Below are 23,574 nucleotides of genomic sequence, written 5' to 3' on the forward strand. Positions count from 1 at the left end.
TTCTGCGATGGTGGAGGGTGTTGGTGACAGCAGTGGCGTTGTGTTGTGCTCTTCGTCCCACTCTGAGTCCATGGCACTTTGGGGTGGGGGTTCGTCTCCACCCATCCACTCTGAGTCACTGTCCGGTATTTCGTCTTCCTGGGTAGTGCTGTCCCGGGTAGTGCTGTCCCGGGTAGGGGTGTCCCGGGTAGGGGTGTCCCGGGTAGGGGTGTCCCGGGTAGGGGTGTCCTGGGTAGTGGTGTCCTGGGTAGTGGTGTCCTGGCTCGGCTGTGACGAGGGCCTGTGGCTGCCCCTCTCGTCGCTGGGTGGCACACACCTGCGTCGTCACACCCGCACGTGACGGGGGCGTCGTCTCCCTGTTGCTCCAGGTCTCTCCGTCTCCCGTGGTCTCCAAGGGGCATCCTGCGGGCGTCGCATGCCGGAGGGTCCGGGTCTCTCCGTCTCCCGTGGTGTGCGAGGGGCATCCTGCGGGCGTCGCATGCCGGAGGGTCCGGGTCTCTCCGTCTCCCGTGGTGTGCGAGGGGCATCCTGCGGGCGTCGCATGCCGGAGGGTCCGGGTCTCTCCGTCTCCCGTGGTGTGCGAGGGGCATCCTGCGGGCGTCGCATGCCGGAGGGTCCGGGTCTCTCCGTCTCCCATGGCCTCCGAGGGCCATCATGCGGGCAGTCTGCATCTGCGGGGATGGGTGCCTCGGCGTTTTCTCCTGCGATACACAATGAAGCATGCATGGTTAGACACGCAGGCAGTGATCAGGTGATATGGGGGAGGGGGATATAGGGGAGGGGGAATATGGGGACGGGCTGTCGGTGGCTCACTTGCTAGTACGCCCCCGACCTCTGCATCAGCAACCTCCCGGTCCTCAGGTCCGCCAGCCAGTTCCAGGGCCCTTTCCTCGTGTTCGGTCAGTGGCCTCTCATCAGCGGGGCCTCCTCCAGTCCTCACATGCTCCCTGGTGTTGTGTGCGCGTTTCTCCTGTGGCGGGGGCGGGGTGGGGGTGGTGGTAGGGGTAAAAGGCAACAGTGTTAGGCAGGTATATGAATGCACGCCATCGGTTGCGCGTGTAGTGCAGAGGTTAAGGTTAGGGCTGGATTCACTTGGGGATATGGGGGAGGGGGGAATATGTGGGGGGATATGGGGAGGGGGGATATGGGGGAGGGGGGATATGGGGGATATGGGGGAGGGGGGATATGGGGGGGGGATATGGGGGAGGGGGGATATGGGGCAGGGGGGATATGGGGGAGGGGGGATATGGGGGAATATGGGGGAGAGGGGATATGGGGGAGGGGGATATGGGGAGAGGGATATTGGGGAGAGGGATATGGGGAGGGCTGATATGGGGAGGGGGGATATGGGGGAGGGGGGATATGGGGAGGGGGGATATTGGGGAGGGGGATATGAGGAGGGGGATATGGGGAGGGGGGATATGGGGAGGGGGGATATGGGGGAGGGGGGATATGGGGAGGGGGGATATGGGGGATGGGGGATATGGGGAGGGGGGATATGGGGGAGGGGAGATATGGGGGAGGGGAGATATGGGGGAGGGGGGATATGGGGGAGGGGGGATATGGGGGAGGGGGGATATGGGGGAGTGGGATATTGGGGAGAGGGATATGGGGAGGGCTGATATGGGGAGGGGGGATATGGGGAGGGGGATATGGGGGAGGGGGGATATGGGGAGGGGGGATATTGGGGAGGGGGATATGAGGAGGGGATATGGGGAGGGGGGATATGGGGGAGGGGGGATATGGGGGAGGGGGGATATGGGGAGGGGGGATATGGGGAGGGGGGATATGGGTTAGGGGGGATATGGGGAGGGGGGATATGGTGGAGGGGGGATATGGGTGAGGGGGGATATGGGGAACGGGGGATATTGGGGAGGGGGGATATGGGGAGGGGGGATATGGGGGAGGGGGATATGGGGAGGGGGGATATGGGGGATATGGGGGAGGAGGGATATGGGGGAGGGGGATATGGGGGAGGGGGATATGGGGGAGGGGGATATGGGGGGGATATGGGGGAGGGGGGATATGGGGAGGGGGGATATGGAGAGGGGGGATATGGGGGAGGGGGGATATGGGGAAGGGGGGATATGGGGGAGGGGGGATATGGGGGAGGGGGATATGGATATCGGGCGGGGGGAGGCTCACCCTGCCTGCTCTGACGAGGTCGTTCAGCTTCTTGTGGCACTGGATGCCTGTCCGTGGTGTCAGGGCCGCAGCGGTGACGGCCTCTGCCACCTCCCTCCACAGACGCCGGCTGTGGTGTGGGGCAACTCTGCGGCCGTGCCCGGGATACAGGGCCTCCCTCCTCTGCTCCACCGCGTCCAGGAGCGCCTCCACATCCCGTGACTGGAACCTCGGGGCTGAGCGGCGGCCAGCCATCCAGTCGGGTGTTCCGGTCGGGTGTTCCGGTCGGGTGGGGGAGAGCAGCGCGTCCTTATGAGCCGTCACGCCGTGCGGCGTGTATGACGCTGCACGGCGTGAAACACGTGCGCAAGCGTGGATCCCGTCACGTCGCTGCTAGCCCATTTTGGGCCGGAGACTTTGCAACGATTTTTCCGACGTGACGCAAGTCAGATTTGCGCCGTTTTTTGCGCCGATCGGCGGACTATGCGCCGATAATGGAGAATTTCGCCCCAGGTGTCAAGCCAACTGAGCATACCATAGGACAATCAGATCCATTCCAGCTCCACAATCACCGTGCGGTTTTATTGCATCAAGGCCAAGATCCCTAATGCAACCAGGAACAACATCCAAGGACGACTATCCTCACATGTCACTGCGAGCAATTGAAGAAACCTCCAGGCAGGATCTGGGTACATCAGCAGATTAACTCTGCATTTTAGAGGGCAGCAGGGTAACACAGTGGTTAGTACTGTTGCTTCACAGTGCTAGGGTCCCAGGTTCCATTCCCAGCTTGGGTCACTGTCTGTGCGGAGTCTGCGTGTTCTCTCCGTGTCTGCGTGGGTTTCTTCCAGGTGCTCCAGCTTCCTCCCACAAGTCCTGAAAGATGAGCTGTTAGGTAAATTGGACATTCTGAATTCTCCCTCAGTGTACCCGAACAGGCACCGGGGTGTGGCAACTAGGGGATTTTCACAGTAACTTCATTGCAGTGTTAATGTAAGCCTACTTGTGACACTAATAAAGACTATTATATAGAGACTCATAGGGTGGGATATCTCACTGGTCATGATCCAGGTTTGTATATTCAAGAGAGCAATTATGTCTGCACTGGCGTCACCTAACAGCCTTGCCTTAGAGACCCCGAGCGAGTGCTGTTTAGTACTGGTCTCCACAAACGTGGACCAGGTGTACTAGCATTTGGAAGGGTCCTTCAGGTGATCAGGAGCCTTTGAGTAGTTGGGCGCTGAGCAGGGTGATACCCTGGCACCCCCATAGTCACCCAGGTACTGCGGCACTGCCAGTCTTGTACCCTGGTAGTGCCTGTCACCTGGGCTCCCTGGAAGTGCCATCTGGGTACCACTCTAGTACTGCCAGGGTGCAAGTATGGCAGTGCCAAGGTACCTGGATGGCACCTTGCCCATTCCATGGATCAGACCTGGGGTTCCCCTGCCCTTATGAGGTGGTGGTGGGGGGGGGGGTGCTGGCTCTAGGATGCCCTAATTGGTAAGGTGGGACATGGCGAGCTGAGCTTGTTAGTGCAGGAAAAGAACTAAGTGCAGCCTCGGCAGAACGTTCCTTGCCGAAGCATGGAAAAGGAGCAAAGTCTCAACAAACAAAGAACAAAGAACAAAGAAATGTACAGCACAGGAACAGGCCCTTCGGCCCTCCAAGCCCGTGCCGACCATGCTGCCCGACTAAACTACAATCTTCTACACTTCCGGGGTCCGTATCCCTCTATTCCCATCCTATTCATGTATTTGTCAAGATGCCCCTTAAATGTCACTATCGTCCCTGCTTCCACCACCTCCTCCGGTAGCGAGTTCCAGGCACCCACTACCCTCTGCGTAAAAAACTTGCCTCGTACATCTACTCTAAACCTTGCCCCTCGCACCTTAAACCTATGCCCCCTAGTAATTGACCCATCTACCCTGGGGAAAAGCCTCTGACTATCCACTCTGTCTATGCCCCTCATAATTTTGTATACCTCTATCAGGTCTCGTTTAGTAGCGGATTCGTTCTCGATGCCCCAAGCTCTGGGAAACACCCAACTAAACGCACCCGAAACAGGACTCTGTTTCTTTTCCGCCTATAGATTAATCAGTTCAGTACACCTATGTAATGGTGTAATGGTAACTAAACATGAACATGTGTTGCAAATAATTATATTTCTTTGGAATGGGAGAGAGTATCTTTAAAGTGAAAGGGGGGCGGTGTGATATGCCTTTAAGGGATTGCAACATGACATCACCAGAAAAGTTTCACTTTTGCTTTCCACAGAGCACATGCAGACACAGCTCTGCAGCTCGGATGTCTTCAAGCTCCATCCTTATGTATATCTGTTCTCATGTGTCTAGTCTCACTAAATGAACCCACAGCTTGTTTACTCAATCCCTTATGAGTGATCGGTGCCTTTGTATCATTAAAATAGCACAACAGAAGGGAGTCCGAAACAACAGGATTTCCCTCTCACATTCCCCCATCACAACATATTGCATTACTCAGTCGCGTTTTCAAACTCATCTGTTAAATGTGTACATGAGAAGATATTGGCTGGCATGGTCACTGACTAGGGAATAATGTGAAGAGTGCTGGGATATTTCCCTAACCACTATTGTTTGATATATATATATGGTTATTGCTTTAATGAACAGCATTTAAAGCAATGTTAATATATTCTTTCTGGTTTCTGATATTCAACTTGATCAGAGCGCACAGAATTATGAAGCTATGTCGAAAAAATGTGTCGTGAAAGATTAGCCAGATGTCTCTAGAAACACTGATTTTCTCGGCAATATTTGATAAACCTCAAGAATACCTTTTTAAAATCAAATTGTAAAATCAAGCAGGCCACACATTTTGAGACACAAAAATCTTTCCTTTGCATCGCATTGAGCTTGAAATTGAACATGTTAAGCTGTATCTATTTTTTAAATAGGGATTTAAACATTTCTTAGTGAATGCTTTCTCACATCAGACAGGACAGAATTTTATCTGACATTTAAATGGCGATAATCCACATGGCTTCACAATATTTTCAAATACACACATAGAAGTATACATGTGCACACACATACACACTTACATATACATGCACATACAACACACTCATATAAACACACAGATGCAGATAGACACACTCGCGTACGCATATAAATAGATACATATATATATACACACACACATACACAATACATCTAACCAGTTAGTATTGAGCTATAAATATTAGCAATGGATTTTGTTACACCGGTAAATAATCTAACCAGTTGCTCCTGGATCATTACATAATGATGTCTCTGTGATATATATCCATAGCCTGAAAGGCAAACATTCAATGCAATAAATACAAGCAAATGTAATCAATTACTTACAAATCTATGGCACTGTATGTGGAGAGTGAAAAGTTACTTTAACTGTTTTCCAGAGAGGTATTTGTGTGGCCTACAACAAACAGTAAATTAAGTTGTCAGGTCCTGATGATGTTAAGGTGTTGAATAAAGATCTTCAAAATTATGAAGCAGTTTGATTGATTAGATGTACAGTTTCCACTTGTGGAATGTCCACATCCATGGAAAGGATTTTCACTGCAGGCTTCTGGGGCTGGATTCTCCGCACCCTCTCGATGAAATCACGGCCGGCATGGGGACGGAGAATCATTGTTCCCTCAAGAAATCTGGACCGGCACCGATTCTGCGGACCCCGAAAAGTGGCATACTCAGGGAGTACGCTGCCGCCTGGGACCATTGCCAGAGGCCCGCTCAACAATTCTCCGCCCCCCGACCAGCCGAAGTCCCGGCAGCGTGGAACTAATGTGCTCCACCCGATCGGGATACTCGCAAGCCAGCTGCGGACTCAGGCCACCCTGGTCGGGGATGGGCAGATCGGAGGCAAGGGGGGGCCTTATAGGCAGCCGGGGAATGTTTGTGCGGGGGTTGGGGGTCAGGCGCGTGCCCGCTCGGGGGTCTCTTTCTTGGGTCTGCTTCTGCGGTCCAAGTTCATCATGGAGCACGACGCGGCCGCTGGAGGCCACCGCCGTGCGCATGCGCGGCCTCTGACTCGGATGTGCGGGAGCGCATATCTGCAGCAAAAGCTGCGAGATTTACTCTGGATCCCTGCTAGTCCCCTGCAGGGCTTGGAATGAGTGGTTCTTTCACCCCATTTTTTCTGGCGTGAAAGTCCATCGTTTTGACGCCGGCGTGGGGACATACTCCCAATAATGGAGAATCCAGCCCTCTGGACCATAATATCAGAGTCAAATGGAAGGTCAGAAGCCTGTAACTGTATGGGAAACAGCACAGACACATTGCATTTCATAGGATTCTGACCTCTGTTTTCAGCCATTCTCTTTGCTCCCATCACACTGTGCCACCAATCCATGATCAATTAACCCCTCCCATTGAATCATTATTCTGTGGTTTTCAACCTCTGGGATTAATAACTTTACAGAACAGAGAAAGGCTTAGTTGTTTCTTTTACAACTGAATAATTAAATGTGTAGATAGGACAGGGTTATAAACAAATGTCCCCAGCTGATCATGCGATATTCTGCTTTCAAGGTCTCTGTAATTGTGCTGTTAGATTTGTGGATTACAGATGTGGCTGGCTACTTTGTTTGATTTCATTTAGCCGTCAATGTACTAGGACCACAATTAATGTGACATTCACACCAGCATTTTAAAAACATTGGTGTGCCTTAATAAGCACCCACAACATTGTAAAACATCCCAAGGTGACTCTCACGGCAACGTGGTCAAACAGGTGATGTCAAGACAGGTGAGGTTGGTTTTAAGGAATTTGCGAAAGGAGGAAGTACAGATGGTAAGGTTTAGGGAAGGAATTACAGCATTTAGGGAGCATGCAGGTGAAGGCATGACTGTCATTGGTCGAGCAATTAAAATTGAGGATCAACAAGAGGCCTGAATTGGAGGAATGCAGAGATCACAGAGGATTGGAGAGCTGTTGGAGGTTACAGGGATAGAGAGGGAGAAGGTCACAGAGGAGTTTGAAATCCAAGTGCAATAATGTTATAATTGAGGTGTCACAACCCGGTAGCCAAGGTAAGTCAATGAGCACGGGGTGATGCGTAAACCTGGGGCAAAAAAAAGACTTGCATTTTGTGACTTTGGTGACCTTAGGATGTCCCAAAGCACGTAACAGCCACTCAAGTACCTTCTAATATGTTGTCACTATGGTTAATACAAGAAACACAGCAACCAATTTTTTAACAGCAAGATCCCATTAATTGCCTTGTGACAATCACCAGGTAATCTGTTTCTTAAGTAACACAAGATAAACATTGTTCACGTCACCAGGAAGAACTCCGTCATCCTCAAAATAGTGTGCTGGACTATTTTACATTCACCTGAGGGGGCAGACAGGCCCCCGGTTTAATGTGTCACATGAAAGTAAGATCCATGCTCTTCCAATTCTGGACTGTCATTCTTAAAATTTGAGAAGATTCAGAATTAAGATTTGAAGAGAAAATGATTAAACTCTGCTTCAAAACATACCTGCTAAACCAGAAAGTCCACATGGAATACAGGCACCCATTAAAAAAAAAATCTTTTATGAAAGCGCAGATTGGTCCTAAAGTTCTTGTTTGTCTTTCACTCTACTTTAAATACAGATATACTGACCCAAACAATAAAAACTTGAACGCAGTGTCAACAACTAAATTACTTTTGACTCCCGTGTATAGTGTTTAATTCTGGTCGCCACACTACCAGAAGGATGTGGAGGCTTTAGAGAGGGTGCAGAAGAGATTTACCAGAATGTTGCCTGGTATGGAGGGCATTAGCTATGAGGAGCGGTTGAATAAACTCGGTTTGTTCTCACTGGAACAAAGGAGGTTGAGGGGCGACCTGATAGAGGTCTACAAAATTATGAGGGGCATAGACAGAGTGAATAGTCAGAGGCTTTTCCCTGGGGTAGAGGGGTCAATTACTAGGGGGCATAGGTTTAAGGTGAGAGGGGCAAGGTTTAGAGTAGATGTAAGAGGCAAGTTTTTTACACAGAGGGTAGTGGGTGTCTGGAACTCGCTACCGGAGGAAGTGGTGGAAGCAGGGACGATAGTGACATTTAAGGGGCATCTTGACAAATATATGAATAGGATGGGAATAGAGGGATACGGACCCAGGAAGTGTAGAAGATTGTAGTTTAGTCGGACAGCATGGTCGGCACGGGCTTGGAGGGCCGAAGGGCCTGTTCCTGTGCTGTACATTTCTTTGTTCTTTGTTCTTTGTATACTTTTTCTTTGAAGTCACAGCTTTGTGAATTCATTTGAGAAATCTGCAAGACATTAGAAAACGTACACCAAGAACAGAGGACATTGGAAAAACTCAGCAGGTCTGCCCACACCTACCAGGAGAGAAACACAGCTAGCCTTTTGAGTCATGGACCCTTCTTTGGAACTGAGAGAAGTGGGAGTATTAGAGTAAAGGAAACGGCAACAAAAATTAGCAACTTTAAGAACAAACAACAAATGGACAAGTGTATGTATGTGTGTTGGGGGGGGGGGTGGTTACATTGAGGCAATATATGTGTGGAATATATTAGAACACAAATCACGTTTAAATTGTTTCCAGTACCCACAAAACAAATATATATTACTATATTTCCAGACAATATTTACATGATTTTTTCTCCTCCACCACCGTGTGTACTTCTTCATTCATCTTGCCTGAGCTGACCCGGTCCATTCTTCCTCAGAACCACATTTTACAACTTTCTCATGACAGGGTGTTGATTCTCAAGGTGCATATTTCAGATGCATACAACAAGACATTCCAAATCCTTGATAATTCTTTGAAGATTTCCACTCATTCCTTTGCCCCTCTCATGGCAAATCAGCCCTGATCTCCCCCATTGCAAATCAGCCCCTACCGCCATCTGCACCACACAGCAGCCCCCCACCCCCAGATTGCCTTATCCCACCCCATGGCCATTTCCACCAGACTTACCTTTACCGTATGTAACAGTCCTGTAGCACTTAACATGGTCATCGCTGACCCAGCCCAAAGCCTAAAATTGTGTCCGGAGAGTCAAACACAACTGGAGTATTATTTATAACCAGTATGCTACTGAAGCTGCTTAATTTAATGCTTACCCAACAATTGCATATCTCATATTAGGCTATAAATTGGAAAGATATCTGAATATCCACTATTTTAATTGGACTGTCTTTTTAGACCTTTAAAGGGATTGAATTATTTCTGTCACCAGTTATGAAAGGCTTGCCACAATATTATTGTGTAAATGTCTTCATCGATGCACGAGGAAATGAATTGAACTCTGACCAACGCAAATAGATGCCATTATATCCCACAACAGGCTCTTTCTTCTGACCTCCTGCTCATTATGGGCTTGGCAGATAATTGTCATTTTGTAGTTGGGTCCAGCTTCAGTATCATCAAGTAACTTTGTCATATGATGTATATGTGATTGAAACTGTGATTAATGCTGCCATTTATTCGGGCTTTCCCTGACTCTGTCCAAAGTTTTCAATTGGATTTTGCTTAATCAGGAAAAATAAATCAGGGCATTTTATCTAACATAGTTCTACTTAAACATTCCCCTTATCAAGCCAGTTTGTTATTTTACATAGTAGGATCATGCTAGAAGAATGTAATTGCTTGAGTGAGTCTTTCTCACCCATTCATGCGCATTTGAGTCTCACTCGCTCATCCAGCTCTCTCTCACTCATTCCTGTTCCTCCTCTTTCATGCACACAGGAACAGGAGGACGCCATTCAGCCCTTTGAGCCTTCCCCCCGTTCAAAGCCTTATCTGTATTTTAACTCCATTCAGTTACTTCTGCTCCTTATCCTTTGAATGTGTCACCAAATTTGACCTCAGTCTTACATGTTTCAATTGACTGATGTTGTGATCCCTGTAGAGACCAATAACATTTCAAAAAAGAGATTTGAGTTCACAGTGACCAACTTAAAGGAATCGCACAATGAGATTTCAAGTTTTAAGATTTTTACTGTAACAGTCAAACTGTACTCAGCATAACTAGGGGTCATAGTTTGAGGATAAGGGGTAAACCTTTTGGACCTGATGTGAGGAGAAATTTCTTCACCCAGAGAGCGGCGAATCTGTGGAATTCACTACCACAGAAAGTAGTTGAGGCCAAAATGTTGTATAATTTCAAGAAGGAGTTAGATTTAGCTCTTGGGGCTAAAGGAATCAAGGGATATGGGGGAAGGCTGGATCAGGGCATTGAACTTGATGATCAGCCACGATCATAATGAATGTCAGAGCAGACTAGAAGGGCCAAATCTTTCTGCTAGTTTCTCTGTATGGTTCTATGTTGACTCTTCAGTGCAGTGCTGCACTATTAGAGGCGCCATCTTTCTTAGTTATATTATAAATGCAGCAATCGTGCTTGAATCAGTGTGTTTCTCACCATGGATGTCACTGAGTCAACTGCTATTTTCACTGTCTACTAAACCTCTCCCGTTTCCACTGCCTGAAAGGTAAATGGTCACTGAGAAGCAGATGCTTTTTGTGCATGTACAATAGCATAGGCTGACACTGCAGTAAGCATCACATAATCAAAAGGACCAGATTCTTCAAGTATGATGCCGTGACATTTGAAATTTCTGTGGTAGCATAATGAAGCTTACATTTTGCAGGACAAAAGAAAACCATTCAGCCCATTGTATCAGTACTATCCAATTGGCCCCACTCCCTGCTCTCTCCCTTGAGCCCTTCAATTACTTTCTATTTCAGGAGCATTCCATTTCTTTTTGAAAGTGATGATTAAACCTGCTTCCACAACCCTCTCGTGCAGTGCATTTGAGATCATTAAAACTCACCGTGTCGTCTCTGGTTCTTTTGTCAATCACCTTAAATCTGTGCCCTCTGGTTACTAACCCATCTGCCACAGATAAAACAGTTTCTCCTTATTTATTCAGTCAAAACCCTACGAAGTGTTGGGACTCCTCCATTGTACATCGCTAAGGATCTGTGGTGTCTGGTTTCTGCCAGCAACTCCTGAATATTCAAGCTAGTGATACCGCGGACCAAACGGTCACATAACATATCACTCAGAGACGGATTTGTCAAAGCCTGGCACCAAAAGCAGAGACTGTTTCTCCAGGATCCCTAATGGCTGAATGGAATTCATAGCACTGCTATAATGGAAGGCCGGGGATTGTAGTAGCCTCACTGTAATTGCTCTGATTGATCAGAGGATTTGGTATCTGGACCCTCCGGTCATGTTAGGCTTCTCACGGTATTTATATGTTTGAGGGCCGTAAACTGTGCGTAATATAACTTTTTTGCTCGTCTTCTGCCCTGATTTCGCTGGCAACGATAAAGTATCGAAGTCTTTCTACACATTGGCCTTAACTTTCAACCTCCCGATCGAATGGAACAATTTTCCTGAAGAGTGGGCAGCTATTCGGCTGTGGTTGATTCTCTACCTTTCTGCATGACACCGAGAGGCCATTCTTCCCCCCTTCCAAACGTCGACTTCCCTTTCGATTGGATTGATTTATTATCGTTGCCAAAAGAATCCACTCCCACTCCCATCCCAGCACACAATGGGTAACACAGATAGCCTCATGGAAAAATACACTTCCTTTCTCGATGGAAGTTTTATATATTGGTGCTTTTGTTGCAGTTTTTAAGAAATAAAATGAATTTAATGAAAGAAAAAGTGACTGTACATAGACTGAGCTTGCCTCTAATTTTGTGGGGTATTACACGACAATGTAAAGAGGTTTCTGTAATTAATGTTATGCTTGGTGCAGCACGGTAGCACAAGTGATTAGCACTGTGGCTTCACAGCGCCAGGGTCCCAGGTTCGATTCCCCGCTGGGTCACTGTCTGTGCGGAGTTTGCACGTTCTCCCCGTGTCCGCGTGGGTTTCCTCCGGGTGCTCCGGTTTCCTCCCACAGTCCAAAGACGTGCAGGTTAGGTGGATTGGCCATGCTAAATTACCCATAGTGTCCATAAGGGTTGGGAGGGGTTATTGGGTTGCGGGGATAAGGTGGAAGTGAGGGATTAATGTGGGTCGGTGCAGACTCGATGGGCCGAATGGCCTCCTTCTGCACTGTATGTTCTATGTAATCTATGTAATCTATGGTGCTCATTAGTGAATGAGGCAAGGATAGAAGGAACACAAGAAACAGAGGAACCGGAATAGGCCATTTGTTGTTTCAAGAATTAGACCTGTATGTGTGGATCTCTCTCTCTCTTTATAATAATAATAATCTTTATTGTCACAATCCAACAGAGGGCAGTAGAGCGGAGCTGCTGATTGGCTGTTGAGGGGGAAATTTGCATACGCCGTTGTGCTCACCCAAACTTGAAGGTGGTTTGTGGAGGATCTGTTGTCAAGTGACACTTAAACCCGAAACACTTCTTCAGTGTTTCCCTCCCTACCCCCTCCCCTAACCAAAAAAAACCCAACCGCTGTAAAGATGAAGAGGAAGGCTCGAGGGCAGGTAGAAGTAGAAAGAAGTTGAACCGTGACGTCACGGCCTGCAGGTAAGGGATTGGCTGGTGACCGGTAAGTAGTTTTTCTTTTCTTTTCCCTCAGGTGTTATTGTGTGGGGCACAGAGGTTGCTGAGTGAGTGCTTGCTGAGAAGGGGAGTGAATAACAGGTAAGCTCTTTCTTTTTTTTTCTTTTTTTATCTAGAGGGGATGGCAAGGAAGGTACTGCAATGTTCCTCCTGCAGAATGTTTGAGGTGAAGGATGCCGTCAGTGTCCCTGCTGATTTCATCTGTGGGAAATGCACCCCAGCTCCTCAGAAACCTCGTTAGGGAACTGGAGCTGGAGCTGGATGAACTTCGGATCATTCGAGAGGCAGAGGTGGTCATAGATAGAAGCTTCAGGGATGTAGTTACTCCGAAGAATAAAGATAGATGGGTGACGGTGAGAGGGGCTGGGAGGTAGCAGTCAGTACAGGGATCCCCTGTGGTCGTTCCCCTTGGCAACAAGTATACCGCTTTGGATACTGTTGGGGGGATGACTTACCAGGGGGAACCCATGGGGTACAGGTCTCTGGCACAGAGTCTGTCCCTGTTGCTCAGAAGGGAAGGGGGGAGAGGAGTAGAACATTAGTCATTGGAGACTCCATAGTTAGGGGGATAGATAGGAGATTCTGTGGGAACGAGAGAGACTCGCGGTTGGTGTGTTGCCTCCCAGGTGCCAGGTTGCGTGATGTCTCGGATCGTGTTTTCGGGATCCTTAAGGGGGAGGGGGAGCAGCCCCAAGTCGTGGTCCACATAGGTACCAACCACATATGTAGGAAAAGGGATAGGGATGTAAGGCAGGAATTCAGGGAGCTAGGGTGGAAACTTAGATCTAGGACAAACAGAGTTATTATCTCTGGGTTGTTACCCGTGCCACGTGATAGCGAGATGAGGAATAGGGGGAGAGAGGAGTTGAAAACATGGCTACAGGGATGGTGCAGGATTTCAGATTTCTGGATAATTGGGGCTCATTCTGGGGTCGGTGGGACCTCTATAAACGGGATGGTCTACACCTGGAACAGAGGGGTACCAATATCCTGGGGGGGGGGAAATTTGCTAATGCTCTTCGGGAGGGTTTAAACTAGTTCAGCAGGGGCTTGGGAACCTGAATTGTAGCTCCAGTATACAGGAGGTTAAGAGTAGTGAGGTCATGAGTAAGGTTTCAAAGTTGCTGGAGTGTACCGGCAGGCAGGAAGGTGGTTTAAAGTGTGTCTTCTTCAATGCCAGGAACCTGCGGCATGGGTTGGTACCTGGGACTTCGATGTTGTGGCCATTTCGGAGACATGGATAGAGCAGGGACAGGAATGGTTGTTGCAGGTGCCGGGGTTTAGATATTTCAGTAAGCGCAGGGAAGGTGGTAAAAGAGGGGGAGGGGTGGCATTGTTAGTCAAGGACAGAAAGGACGTTTGATGAAGACACGTCTACTGAGGTCGTATGGGCTGAGGTTAGAAACAGGAAAGGAGAGGTCACCCTGTTAGAGGTTTTCTATAGACCTCCAAAAAGTTCCAGAGATGTAGAGGAAAGGATTGCAATGATGATTCTGGATAGGAGCGAAAGCAACAGGGTAGTTGTTATGGGGGACTTTAACTTTCCAAATATTGACTGGAATCGCTATAGTTCGAGTACTTTAGATAGGTCAGTTTTTGTCCAATGTGTGCAGGATGGTTTCCTGACACAGTATGTAGACAGGCCCACAAGAGGTGAGGCCACATTGGATTTGGTACTGGGTAATGAACCAGGACAGGTGTTAGATTTGGAAGTAGGTCAGCACTTTCGTGATAGTGACCACAATTCGATTACGTTTACTGTAGTGATGGAAAAGGATAGGTATATACCGCAGGGCAAGAGTAATATCTGGGGGAAAGGCAATTATGATGCGATGAGGCAAGACTTAGGATACATCGAATGGAGAGGAATACTGCAGGGGATGGGCACAATGGAAATGTGGAGCATGTTCAAGGAACAGCTACTGCATGTCCTTGATAAGTATGTACCTGTCAGGCAGCTAGGAAGTGGTTGAGCAAGTGAATCGTGGTTTACTAAAGCAGTCGAAACACTTGTCAAGAGGAAGATGGAGGCTTATGTAAAAATGAGACATGAAGGTTCAGTTAGGGCGCTCAAGAGTTACAAGTTAGCTAGGAAGGACCTAAAGAGAGAGCGAAGAAGAACCAGGATGGGACATGACAAGTCTTTGGCAGGTAGGATCAAGGATAACCCTCAAGCTTTCTATAGATATGTCAGGAATAAAAGAATGACTAGGGTAAGAGTAGGGCCAGTCAAGGACAGTAGTGGGAAGTTGTGCTTGGAGTCCGAGGAGATAGGAGAGGTGCTAAATGAATATTTTTCGTCACTATTCACACAGGAAAAAGATAAATGTTGTTGAGGAGAATACTGAGATTCAGGCTACTAGACTAGAAGGGCTTGAGGTTCATAAGGAGGAGGTGTTAGCAATTCTGGAAAGTGTGAAAATAGATAAGTCCTCTGGGCCGGATGGGATTTATTCTAGGATTCTCTGGGAAGCTAGGGAGGAGATTGCTGAGCCTTTGGCTTTGATCTTTAAGTCATCTTTGTCTGCAGGAATAGTGCCAGAAGACTGGAGGATAGCAAATGTTGTCCCCTTGTTCAAGAAGGGGAGTAGAGACAACCCAGGTAACTATAGACCAATGAGCCTTACTTCTGTTGTGGGCAAAATTTTGGAAAGGTTTATAAGAGATAGGATGTGTAATCATCTGGAAAGGAATAATTTGATTAGAGATAGTCAACACAGTTTTGTGAAGGGTAGGTCGTGCCTCACAAACCTTATTGAGTTCTTTGGGAAGGTGATCAAACAGGTGGATGAGGGTAAAGCAGTTGATGTGGTGTATATGGATTTCAGTAAAGCATTTGATAAGGTTCCCCATGGTAGGCTACTGCAGAAAATACGGAGGCATGGGAGTCAGGGTGATTTAACAGTTTGGATCAGAAATTGGCTAGCTGGAAGAAGACAAAGCGTGTGGACAGTGTGACTCTGAGGCAGAGCAGACGGGGAGAAGTTGCTGAACACAGCGGGTCTGGTGGCCTGAAGTGCATATGTTTTAATGCAAGGAGCATTACGGGTAAGGCAGATGAACTTAGAGCTTGGATTACTACTTGGAACTATGATGTTGTTGCCATTACAGAGACCTGGTTGAGGGAAGGGCAGGATTGGCAGCTAAACGTTCCAGAATTTAGATGTTTCAGGCGGGATAGAGGGGGATGTAAAAGGGGAGGCGGAGTTGCGCTACTTGTTCAGGAGAGTATCACAGCTATACAGCGAGAGGACACCTCAGAGGGCAGTGAGGCTATATGGGTAGAGATCAGGAATAAGAAGGGTGCAGTCACAATGTTGGGGGTATACTACAGGCCTCCCAACAGCCAGCGGGAGATAGAGGAGCAGATAGGTAGACAGATTTTGGAAAAGAGTAAAAACAACAGGGTTGTGGTGATGGGAGACTTCAACTTCCCCAATATTGACTGGGACTCACTTAGTGCCAGGGGCTTAGACGGGGCAGAGTTTGTAAGGAGCATCCAGGAGGGCTTCTTAAAACAATATGTAAACAGTCCAACTAGGGAAGAGGCGGTACTGGACCTGGTATTGGAGAATGAGCCCGGCCAGGTGGTAGATGTTTCAGTAGGGGAGCATTTCGGTAACAGTGACCACAATTCAGTAAGTTTTAAAGTACTGGTGGACAAGGATAAGAGTGGTCCGAGGATGAATGTGCTAAATTGGGGGAAGGTTAATTATAACAATATTAGGCGGGAACTGAAGAACATAGATTGGGGGCGGATGTTTGAGGGCAAATCAACATCTGACATGTGGGAGGCTTTCAAGTGTCAGTTGAAAGGAATACAGGACAGGCATGTTCCTGTGAGGAAGAAAGATAAATACGGCAATTTTCGGGAACCTTGGATGACGAGTGATATTGTAGGCCTCGTCAAAAAGAAAAAGGAGGCATTTGTCAGGGCTAAAAGGCTGGGAACAGACGAAGCCTGTGTGGCATATAAGGAAAGTAGGAAGGAACTTAAGCAAGGAGTCAGGAGGGCTAGAAGGGGTCATGAAAAGTCATTGGCAAATAGGATTAAGGAAAATCCCAAGGCTTTTTACACTTACATAAAAAGCAAGAGGGTAGCCAGGGAAAGGGTTGGCCCACTGAAGGATAGGCAAGGGAATCTATGTGTGGAGCCAGAGGAAATGGGCGAGGTACTAAATGAATACTTTGCATCAGTATTCACCAAAGAGAAGGAATTGGTAGATGTTGAGTCTGGAGAAGGGTGTGTAGATAGCCTGGGTCACATTGAGATCCAAAAAGACGAGGTGTTGGGCGTCTTAAAAAATATTAAGGTAGTTAAGTCCTCAGGGCCTGATGGGATCTACCCCAGAATACTGAAGGAGGCTGGAGAGGAAATTGCTGAGGCCTTGACAGAAATCTTTGGATCCTCGCTGTCTTCAGGGGATGTCCCGGAGGACTGGAGAATAGCCAATGTTGTTCCTCTGTTTAAGAAGGGTGGCAGGGATAATCCCAGGAACTACAGGCCGGTGAGCCTTACTTCAGTGGTAGGGAAATTACTGGAGAGAATTCTTCGAGACAGGATCTACTCCCATTTGGAAGCAAATGGACGTATTAGTGAGAGGCAGCACGGTTTTGTGAAGGGGAGGTCGTGTCTCACTAACTTGATAGAGTTTTTCGAGGAGGTCACTAAGATGATTGATGCAGGTAGGGCAGTAGATGTTGTCTATATGGACTTCAGTAAGGCCTTTGACAAGGTCCCTCATGGTAGACTAGTACAAAAGGTGAAGTCACACGGGATCAGGGGTGAACTGGCAAGGTGGATACAGAACTGGCTAGGCCATAGAAGGCAGAGGGTAGCAATGGAGGGATGCTTTTCTAATTGGAGGGCTGTGACCAGTGGTGTTCCACAGGGATCAATGCTGGGACCTTTGCTCTTTGTAGTATATATAAATGATTTGGAGGAAAATGTAACTGGTCTGATTAGTAAGTTTGCAGACGACACAAAGGTTGGTGGAATTGCGGATAGCGATGAGGACTGTCTGAGGATACAGCAGGATTTAGATTGTCTGGAGACTTGGGCGGAGAGATGGCAGATGGAGTTTAACCTGGACAAATGTGAGGTAATGCATTTTGGAAGGGCTAATGCAGGTAGGGAATATACAGTGAATGGTAGAACCCTCAAGAGTATTGAAAGTCAAAGAGATCTAGGAGTACAGGTCCACAGATCACTGAAAGGGGCAACACAGGTGGAGAAGGTAGTCAAGAAGGCATACGGCATGCTTGCCTTCATTGGCCGGGGCATTGAGTATAAGAATTGGCAAGTCATGTTGCAGCTGTATAGAACCTTAGTTAGGCCACACTTGGAGTATAGTGTTCAATTCTGGTCGCCACACTACCAGAAGGATGTGGAGGCTTTAGAGAGGGTGCAGAAGAGATTTACCAGAATGTTGCCTGGTATGGAGGGCATAAGCTATGAGGAGCGATTGAATAAACTCGGTTTGTTCTCACTGGAACGAAGGAGGTTGAGGGGTGACCTGATAGAGGTATACAAAATTATGAGGGGCATAGACAGAGTGGATAGTCAGAGGCTTTTCCCCAGGGTAGAGGGGTCAATTACTAGGGGGCATAGGTTTAAGGTGAGAGGGGCAAAGTTTAGAGTAGATGTACGAGGTAAGTTTTTTACGCAGAGGGTAGTGGGTGCCTGGAACTCACTACCGGAGGAGGTAGTGGAAGCAGGGACGATAGGGACATTTAAGGGGCATCTTGACAAATATATGAATAGGATGGGAATAGAAGGATACGGACCCAGGAAGTGTAGAAGATTGTAGTTTAGTCGGGCAGTATGGTCGGCACGGGCTTGGAGGGCCGAAGGGCCTGTTCCTGTGCTGTACATTTCTTTGTTCTTTTGTTCTTTGTGGTGGTTGATGGCAAATGTTCAGACTGGAGTCTAGTTACTAGTGGTGTACCACAAGGATCTGTTTTGGGGCCACTGCTGTTTGTCATTTTTATAAATGAATTTGCAGATGACACTAAAGTCGGTGAAGTTGCGGACAGTGCGGACGGATGTTGCAAGTTACAGAGGACGCAGTGTTAACCCAGTTCCCTGGCACTGTCAGACAGCAGTGTTAAGCCGGGTCCCTGGCACTGTGAGGCAGCAGTGTTAACCCGGATCCCTGACGCTGTGAGACAGCAGTGTTAACCCGGGTCCCTGGCACTGTGAGACAGCAGTGTTAACCCGGGTCCCTGGCACTGTGAGACAGCAGTGTTAACCCAGGTCCCTGGCACTGAGACAGCAGTGTTAAATCGGGTCCCTGGCACTGTGAGACAGCAGTGTAACACGGGTCTCTGGCACTGTGAGGCAGCAGTGCTAACCCGGGTGTCTGGCACTGTGAGACAGCAGTGTTAACCCGGGTCCCTGGCACTGAGACAGCAGTGTTAACCCAGGTCCCTGGCACTGAGACAGCAGTGTTAATCCGTGTCCCTGGCGCTGTGAGACAGCAGTGTTAACCCGGGGGTCCCCGGCACTTCGAGGCAGCAGTGTTAACCCGCGTCCATTGACATAGATAAGCTGCAGCGTTGGGCTCAGAGGTGGCAAATGGAGTTTAATGCAGAAAAGAGTGAGGTGATTCATTTTGGAAGGAATAACGGGAAGGCAGAGTACTGGGCTAATGGTAAGATTCTTGGCAGTGTGGATGAGCAGAGAGATCTCGGTGTCCATGTACATAGATCCCTGAAAGTTGCCATCCAGGTTGAGAGGGTTGTTAAGAAGGCGTACGGTGTGTTAGCTTTTATTGTTAGAGGGATTGAGTTTCGGAGCCATGAGGTCATGTTGCAGCTGTACGAAACTCTGGTGCGGCTGCATTTGGAGTATTGCGTGCAATTCTGGTCGCGGCATTATAGGAAGGATGTGGAAGCATTGGAAAGGGTGCAGAGGAGATTTACCAGAATGTTGCCTGGTATGGAGGGAAGATCTTATGAGGAAAGGCTGAGGGACTTGAGGTTGTTTTTCTTAGAGAGAAGAAGGTTCGGAGGCGACTTAATTGAGGCATACAAGATGATCAGAGGATTGGATAGGGTGGACAATGAGAGCCTTCTTCCTCGGATGGTGATGTCTAGCACGAGGGGACATAGCTTTAAATTGAGGGGAGATAGATATAAGACAGATGTCAGAGGTAGGTTCTTTACTCAAAGAGGAGTAAGGGCGTGGAATGCCCTGCCTGCAACAGTAGTGGACTCGCCAACACTAAGGGCATTCAAATGGTCATTGGATAGACATATGGACGATAAGGGAATAGTGTAGATGGGCTTTAGAGTGGTTTTACAGGTCGGCGCAACATCGAGGGCCAAAGGGCCTGTACTGCGCTGTAATGTTCTATGTTCTATGTTCTAAGTAGGCTTACATTAACGCCGCAATGAAGTTACTGTGAAAAGCCCCTAGTCGCCACACCCCAGCGCCTGTTTGGATGCACTGAGTGAGAATTTAGATGGTCCAACTTACCTAACAGCACGTCTTTCAGGACTTGTGGGAGGAAACCGGAGCACCCCGAGGAAACCCACGCAGACACGGGGAGAATGTGCAGACTCCGCACAGACAGTGACCCAAGCCGGGAATCAAACCTGGGATCCTGGCGCTGTGAAGCAACTGTGCTACCCACTGTGCTACCATGTCACCCTTGCACTCACGTCCATGAGAGTGTTGCTTACTCATTCATCTATTGTGTTTGTTTCTCTCTCTCCCTACTTTTCTTTGGTTCATTTATACAATAACAGGAGTAAACTATTCAGCCACTTAGCTGCTCCACCATTCCATTGGATCGTGGTTGATTTGCATCTTAACTCAGCTGCCCGTCTTTGATCATGAGCCTCGATAGCTCTGGTCTTGAGTTGATTTGATTTATTGTCGCATGTACCAAAGTACAGTGAAAAGCTGAGGGAATGTACACAGTATGTACATAGTAGACAAAAGAATAATCAACAGAGAACACTGACAAATGGTACATCGATAAACAGTGATTGGTTACAGTGCGAACAAGGGGCGAAACAAAGCAAATAGTGTTTCTTACAGAGCACAGAACAGTCCGAGGGGGAGTCGTTGAGGAGTCTTGTAGCTGTGGGGAAGAAGCTGTTCCTATGTCTGGATGCGCGGGTCTTCAGAATCTGCCTGATGGAAGGGTCTGGAAGGCAATGCCTGGGTGGGAGGGGTCTCTGGTAATGCTGACTGCCTTCCTGAGGCAGCGGAAGGTGTAAAGAAAATCAATGTGGGAGTGGCAAGCTTGTGTGATGCGTTGGGCTGAGTTCACCACACTGCAGTTTCTTGCGATCCTGGACTGAGCAGTTGCCATACCAAGCTGTGATACAGCCAGATAGGATGCTCTCTATCGCACATCTGTAGAAGGTTGTGAGAATCAATGCAGGCATGTCAAATTTCTTTAGCTTCTTTAGTAGAGACATTGTTGGGCTTTTTTGACAGTTGCATGAATGTGAGTGGACTAGGACAGACTGTTGGTGATGGTGACCCCCAGGAACTTAAAGCTATCGACCATCTCCACTTCGGAGCCATTGATACAGACGGGAGTGTGAGTCGTGCTACGCTTCCTGAAGTCGATGATTAGTTCCTTGGTCTTTCCGACATTTAGAGAGAGGTTGTTTTCGGTACACCATGCAACCGAGTGAGTTATCTCCCTCCTGTAGTCTGATTCGCTGTTGTTTGAGATACGGCCCACCACAGTCCCGTATCATCCGCAAACCTATAGGTTGAGTTGGAGTTAAATCATGTCACACAGTCATGTGTGTATAGGGAGTACAGTAGAGGACTCTATATCGATGCTCCCTCTCTGTAGATGCTACCAGACCTGCTGTGTTTTTCCAAAACTTTCTGCCTTTATTTCAGGTCTTCAACATTTTGCAGTATTTTGCTTTTACTCCTGAGCCTCAACAGATTTATTTTGAACTTTGTTTTGCGGGAGGGGGGGATGAGATGAGTTCTAGATTTTCATTATCCTTTCGTGTAAAGAAGTACTCCCTGAATAGTCCAGCTTGAATTTTAAAATGATGCTGCCTTGTTCTAGACTACCTCGCCAGAGGAAAGAGTTTCTGCCAAATTTTTCAATCATTTGAAACAGCTCAAACAGCTATTGATCTTCCGTACACAGGGGGATACAACACAGTCTATCCTCATAATTTTAGCCATGGTATTATTCTGCACTACACTCCTTCCGGAGGTGCAGTAGTCAAAACTATGCACAAGACTCCAGGTATAATCGAACCAGCGTTTTAGGCAAGCAGGGTAACTTCCACCCCTTTTTCTGCCAACCCCTTTGCGATAAAGACTAACAACCTATTGGTCTCTTTAATTATTATTTTTGTACCTGTCCACCTGTGATTTCTGGTACTGGGCTTTGGATGTGGCCTTTTTCAGTTTGGAATTGATCGAGAAAATGATTTAGTTAACGTAAATCTTTATAACGTGGGGCTGCATGAAGAAGGTATTTGTGATTCATATTGTGCATCGAGACCAAATGTGATGGGCAAGCCACACAGCCTCACAGTGGAATTTGAAACTGAGCCAACACCTCGATTGCTGAGGAGTTGCCAGCAGATTGCTGAAGACTGCCAATTCAGAGGTGATTCTCTGTGTTTCACAGGATTAAAAACAGCCAACTGCATTAGCACAGTTAGCTTGCTTGCCAGGTAATGAGTTTGCAAATGCAATTCCATCAATTGAACTGATGTGGTTACCGTATGATACATCACACGTTAATTGTGATTTTGAACTACTCATTTCCTTCTGATTAAAATTGGGAAAGGTGAATTAGTGTTACACTCCATGAGTAAAGGTTGATTTATATGTTGTCAAATGCATGACCAAAGTACCTCATGAGGTCTGGTTAACTCCTTAATAACACAGTTCATCCATTACCAATATGTTTGCTGACTTACAGTGGCTTCTGCTCCTACAACATCATATCCATGTTTGAAAATCTCTCCTTGGCCATGCCCCTTCTTAACTTTGTAACCTTCCGCAACTCTACAACCCTCTGGTCCCCTCCAATTCCTACCTGTAAATCCAGCAACGCATTGACAAGAGAAGCGGCCAAGTAAATCTGTGCAGGCAGCACCATTTTCACAAGGTGAGCTTTCACATTCGTTGGTTTCCAGCTGACAATAGGACCCTTCGTATCCAGTCACGCACTGGCAGGTATAATTATATTCCTGATCCCGGCAGGTGCCATGTTCAGTGCACACGTTTCCAATGCAATGGTCCACTTTGATGTCGCAAAATTCTCCGGTATGTCCAGGAGGGCATATGCACCTAGGATCAAAACAAACATGTACTTCAACACAACAAAAAATGGATACACGTGAAACCATTAACCAATGTGTTCTTTCCCTTCAATTTGGTCCCTGTCCTAAAGATGCAGAGTCACGTAGGATGTAGCTCTGTAGGAATTACCGATCCCTGATGCTTCTTTTTTCAAATTAATTTACAGGATGTGGGCGCCAGTGGTTAGGCCAGCATTTATTGTCCATCTCTAGTTGCCTTTCAGAAGGTGGTAATGAGTTGCCTTCTTGAACCGCTACAGTCCTTGCGGTGTAGGTACATCCACTGTGCTGTTAGGGAGGGAGTTCCAGGATTTTGACCCAGCGCCGGTGAAGGAACGTCGAAATATTTCCAAGTCAGGCTGGTGAGTGACTTGGAGGGGAACCTCCAGGTGGTGGGGTTCCCAGGTACCTGCTGCTCTTGTCCTTCTAGATGGTAGTGGTCAAGGGTTTGGAGGGTGCTGTCTAAGGAACCGTGGTGAGTTACTACATTGCAGTTCTGCAGCTGTGTAAACCCATTCAGTGAATGTAGAAGAGCCATTGGAGCCTGGGAAAGCACAGAATGATCCAAGTACAGACTCTCAATTTGGGAATTAGATACAGAGGAGAATAAAATCCTGCT

The 23,574-nt window shown here is 47.7% G+C and overlaps 1 protein-coding gene across 1 annotated transcript in view; it reads right to left on the bottom strand.

Moving 5' to 3' along the window:
* Positions 1 to 9,936: 9,936 nt before the first annotated feature.
* LOC140411416 (uncharacterized) overlaps positions 9,937 to 23,574 on the bottom strand; it is a 632,495-nt gene continuing 618,857 nt past the window's right edge. The window contains exons 10-12 of the mRNA XM_072500524.1: positions 22,691 to 22,944; positions 10,937 to 10,998; positions 9,937 to 10,005 (exon numbers count right to left, since the gene is read on the bottom strand). Coding sequence (XP_072356625.1) covers positions 9,937 to 10,005; positions 10,937 to 10,998; positions 22,691 to 22,944 — 385 coding nt within the window. The remainder of the gene's footprint in view (positions 10,006 to 10,936; positions 10,999 to 22,690; positions 22,945 to 23,574) is intronic.

This window comes from Scyliorhinus torazame, chromosome 4 (assembly GCF_047496885.1).
Source record: "Scyliorhinus torazame isolate Kashiwa2021f chromosome 4, sScyTor2.1, whole genome shotgun sequence".
NCBI lineage: Eukaryota > Metazoa > Chordata > Chondrichthyes > Carcharhiniformes > Scyliorhinidae > Scyliorhinus > Scyliorhinus torazame.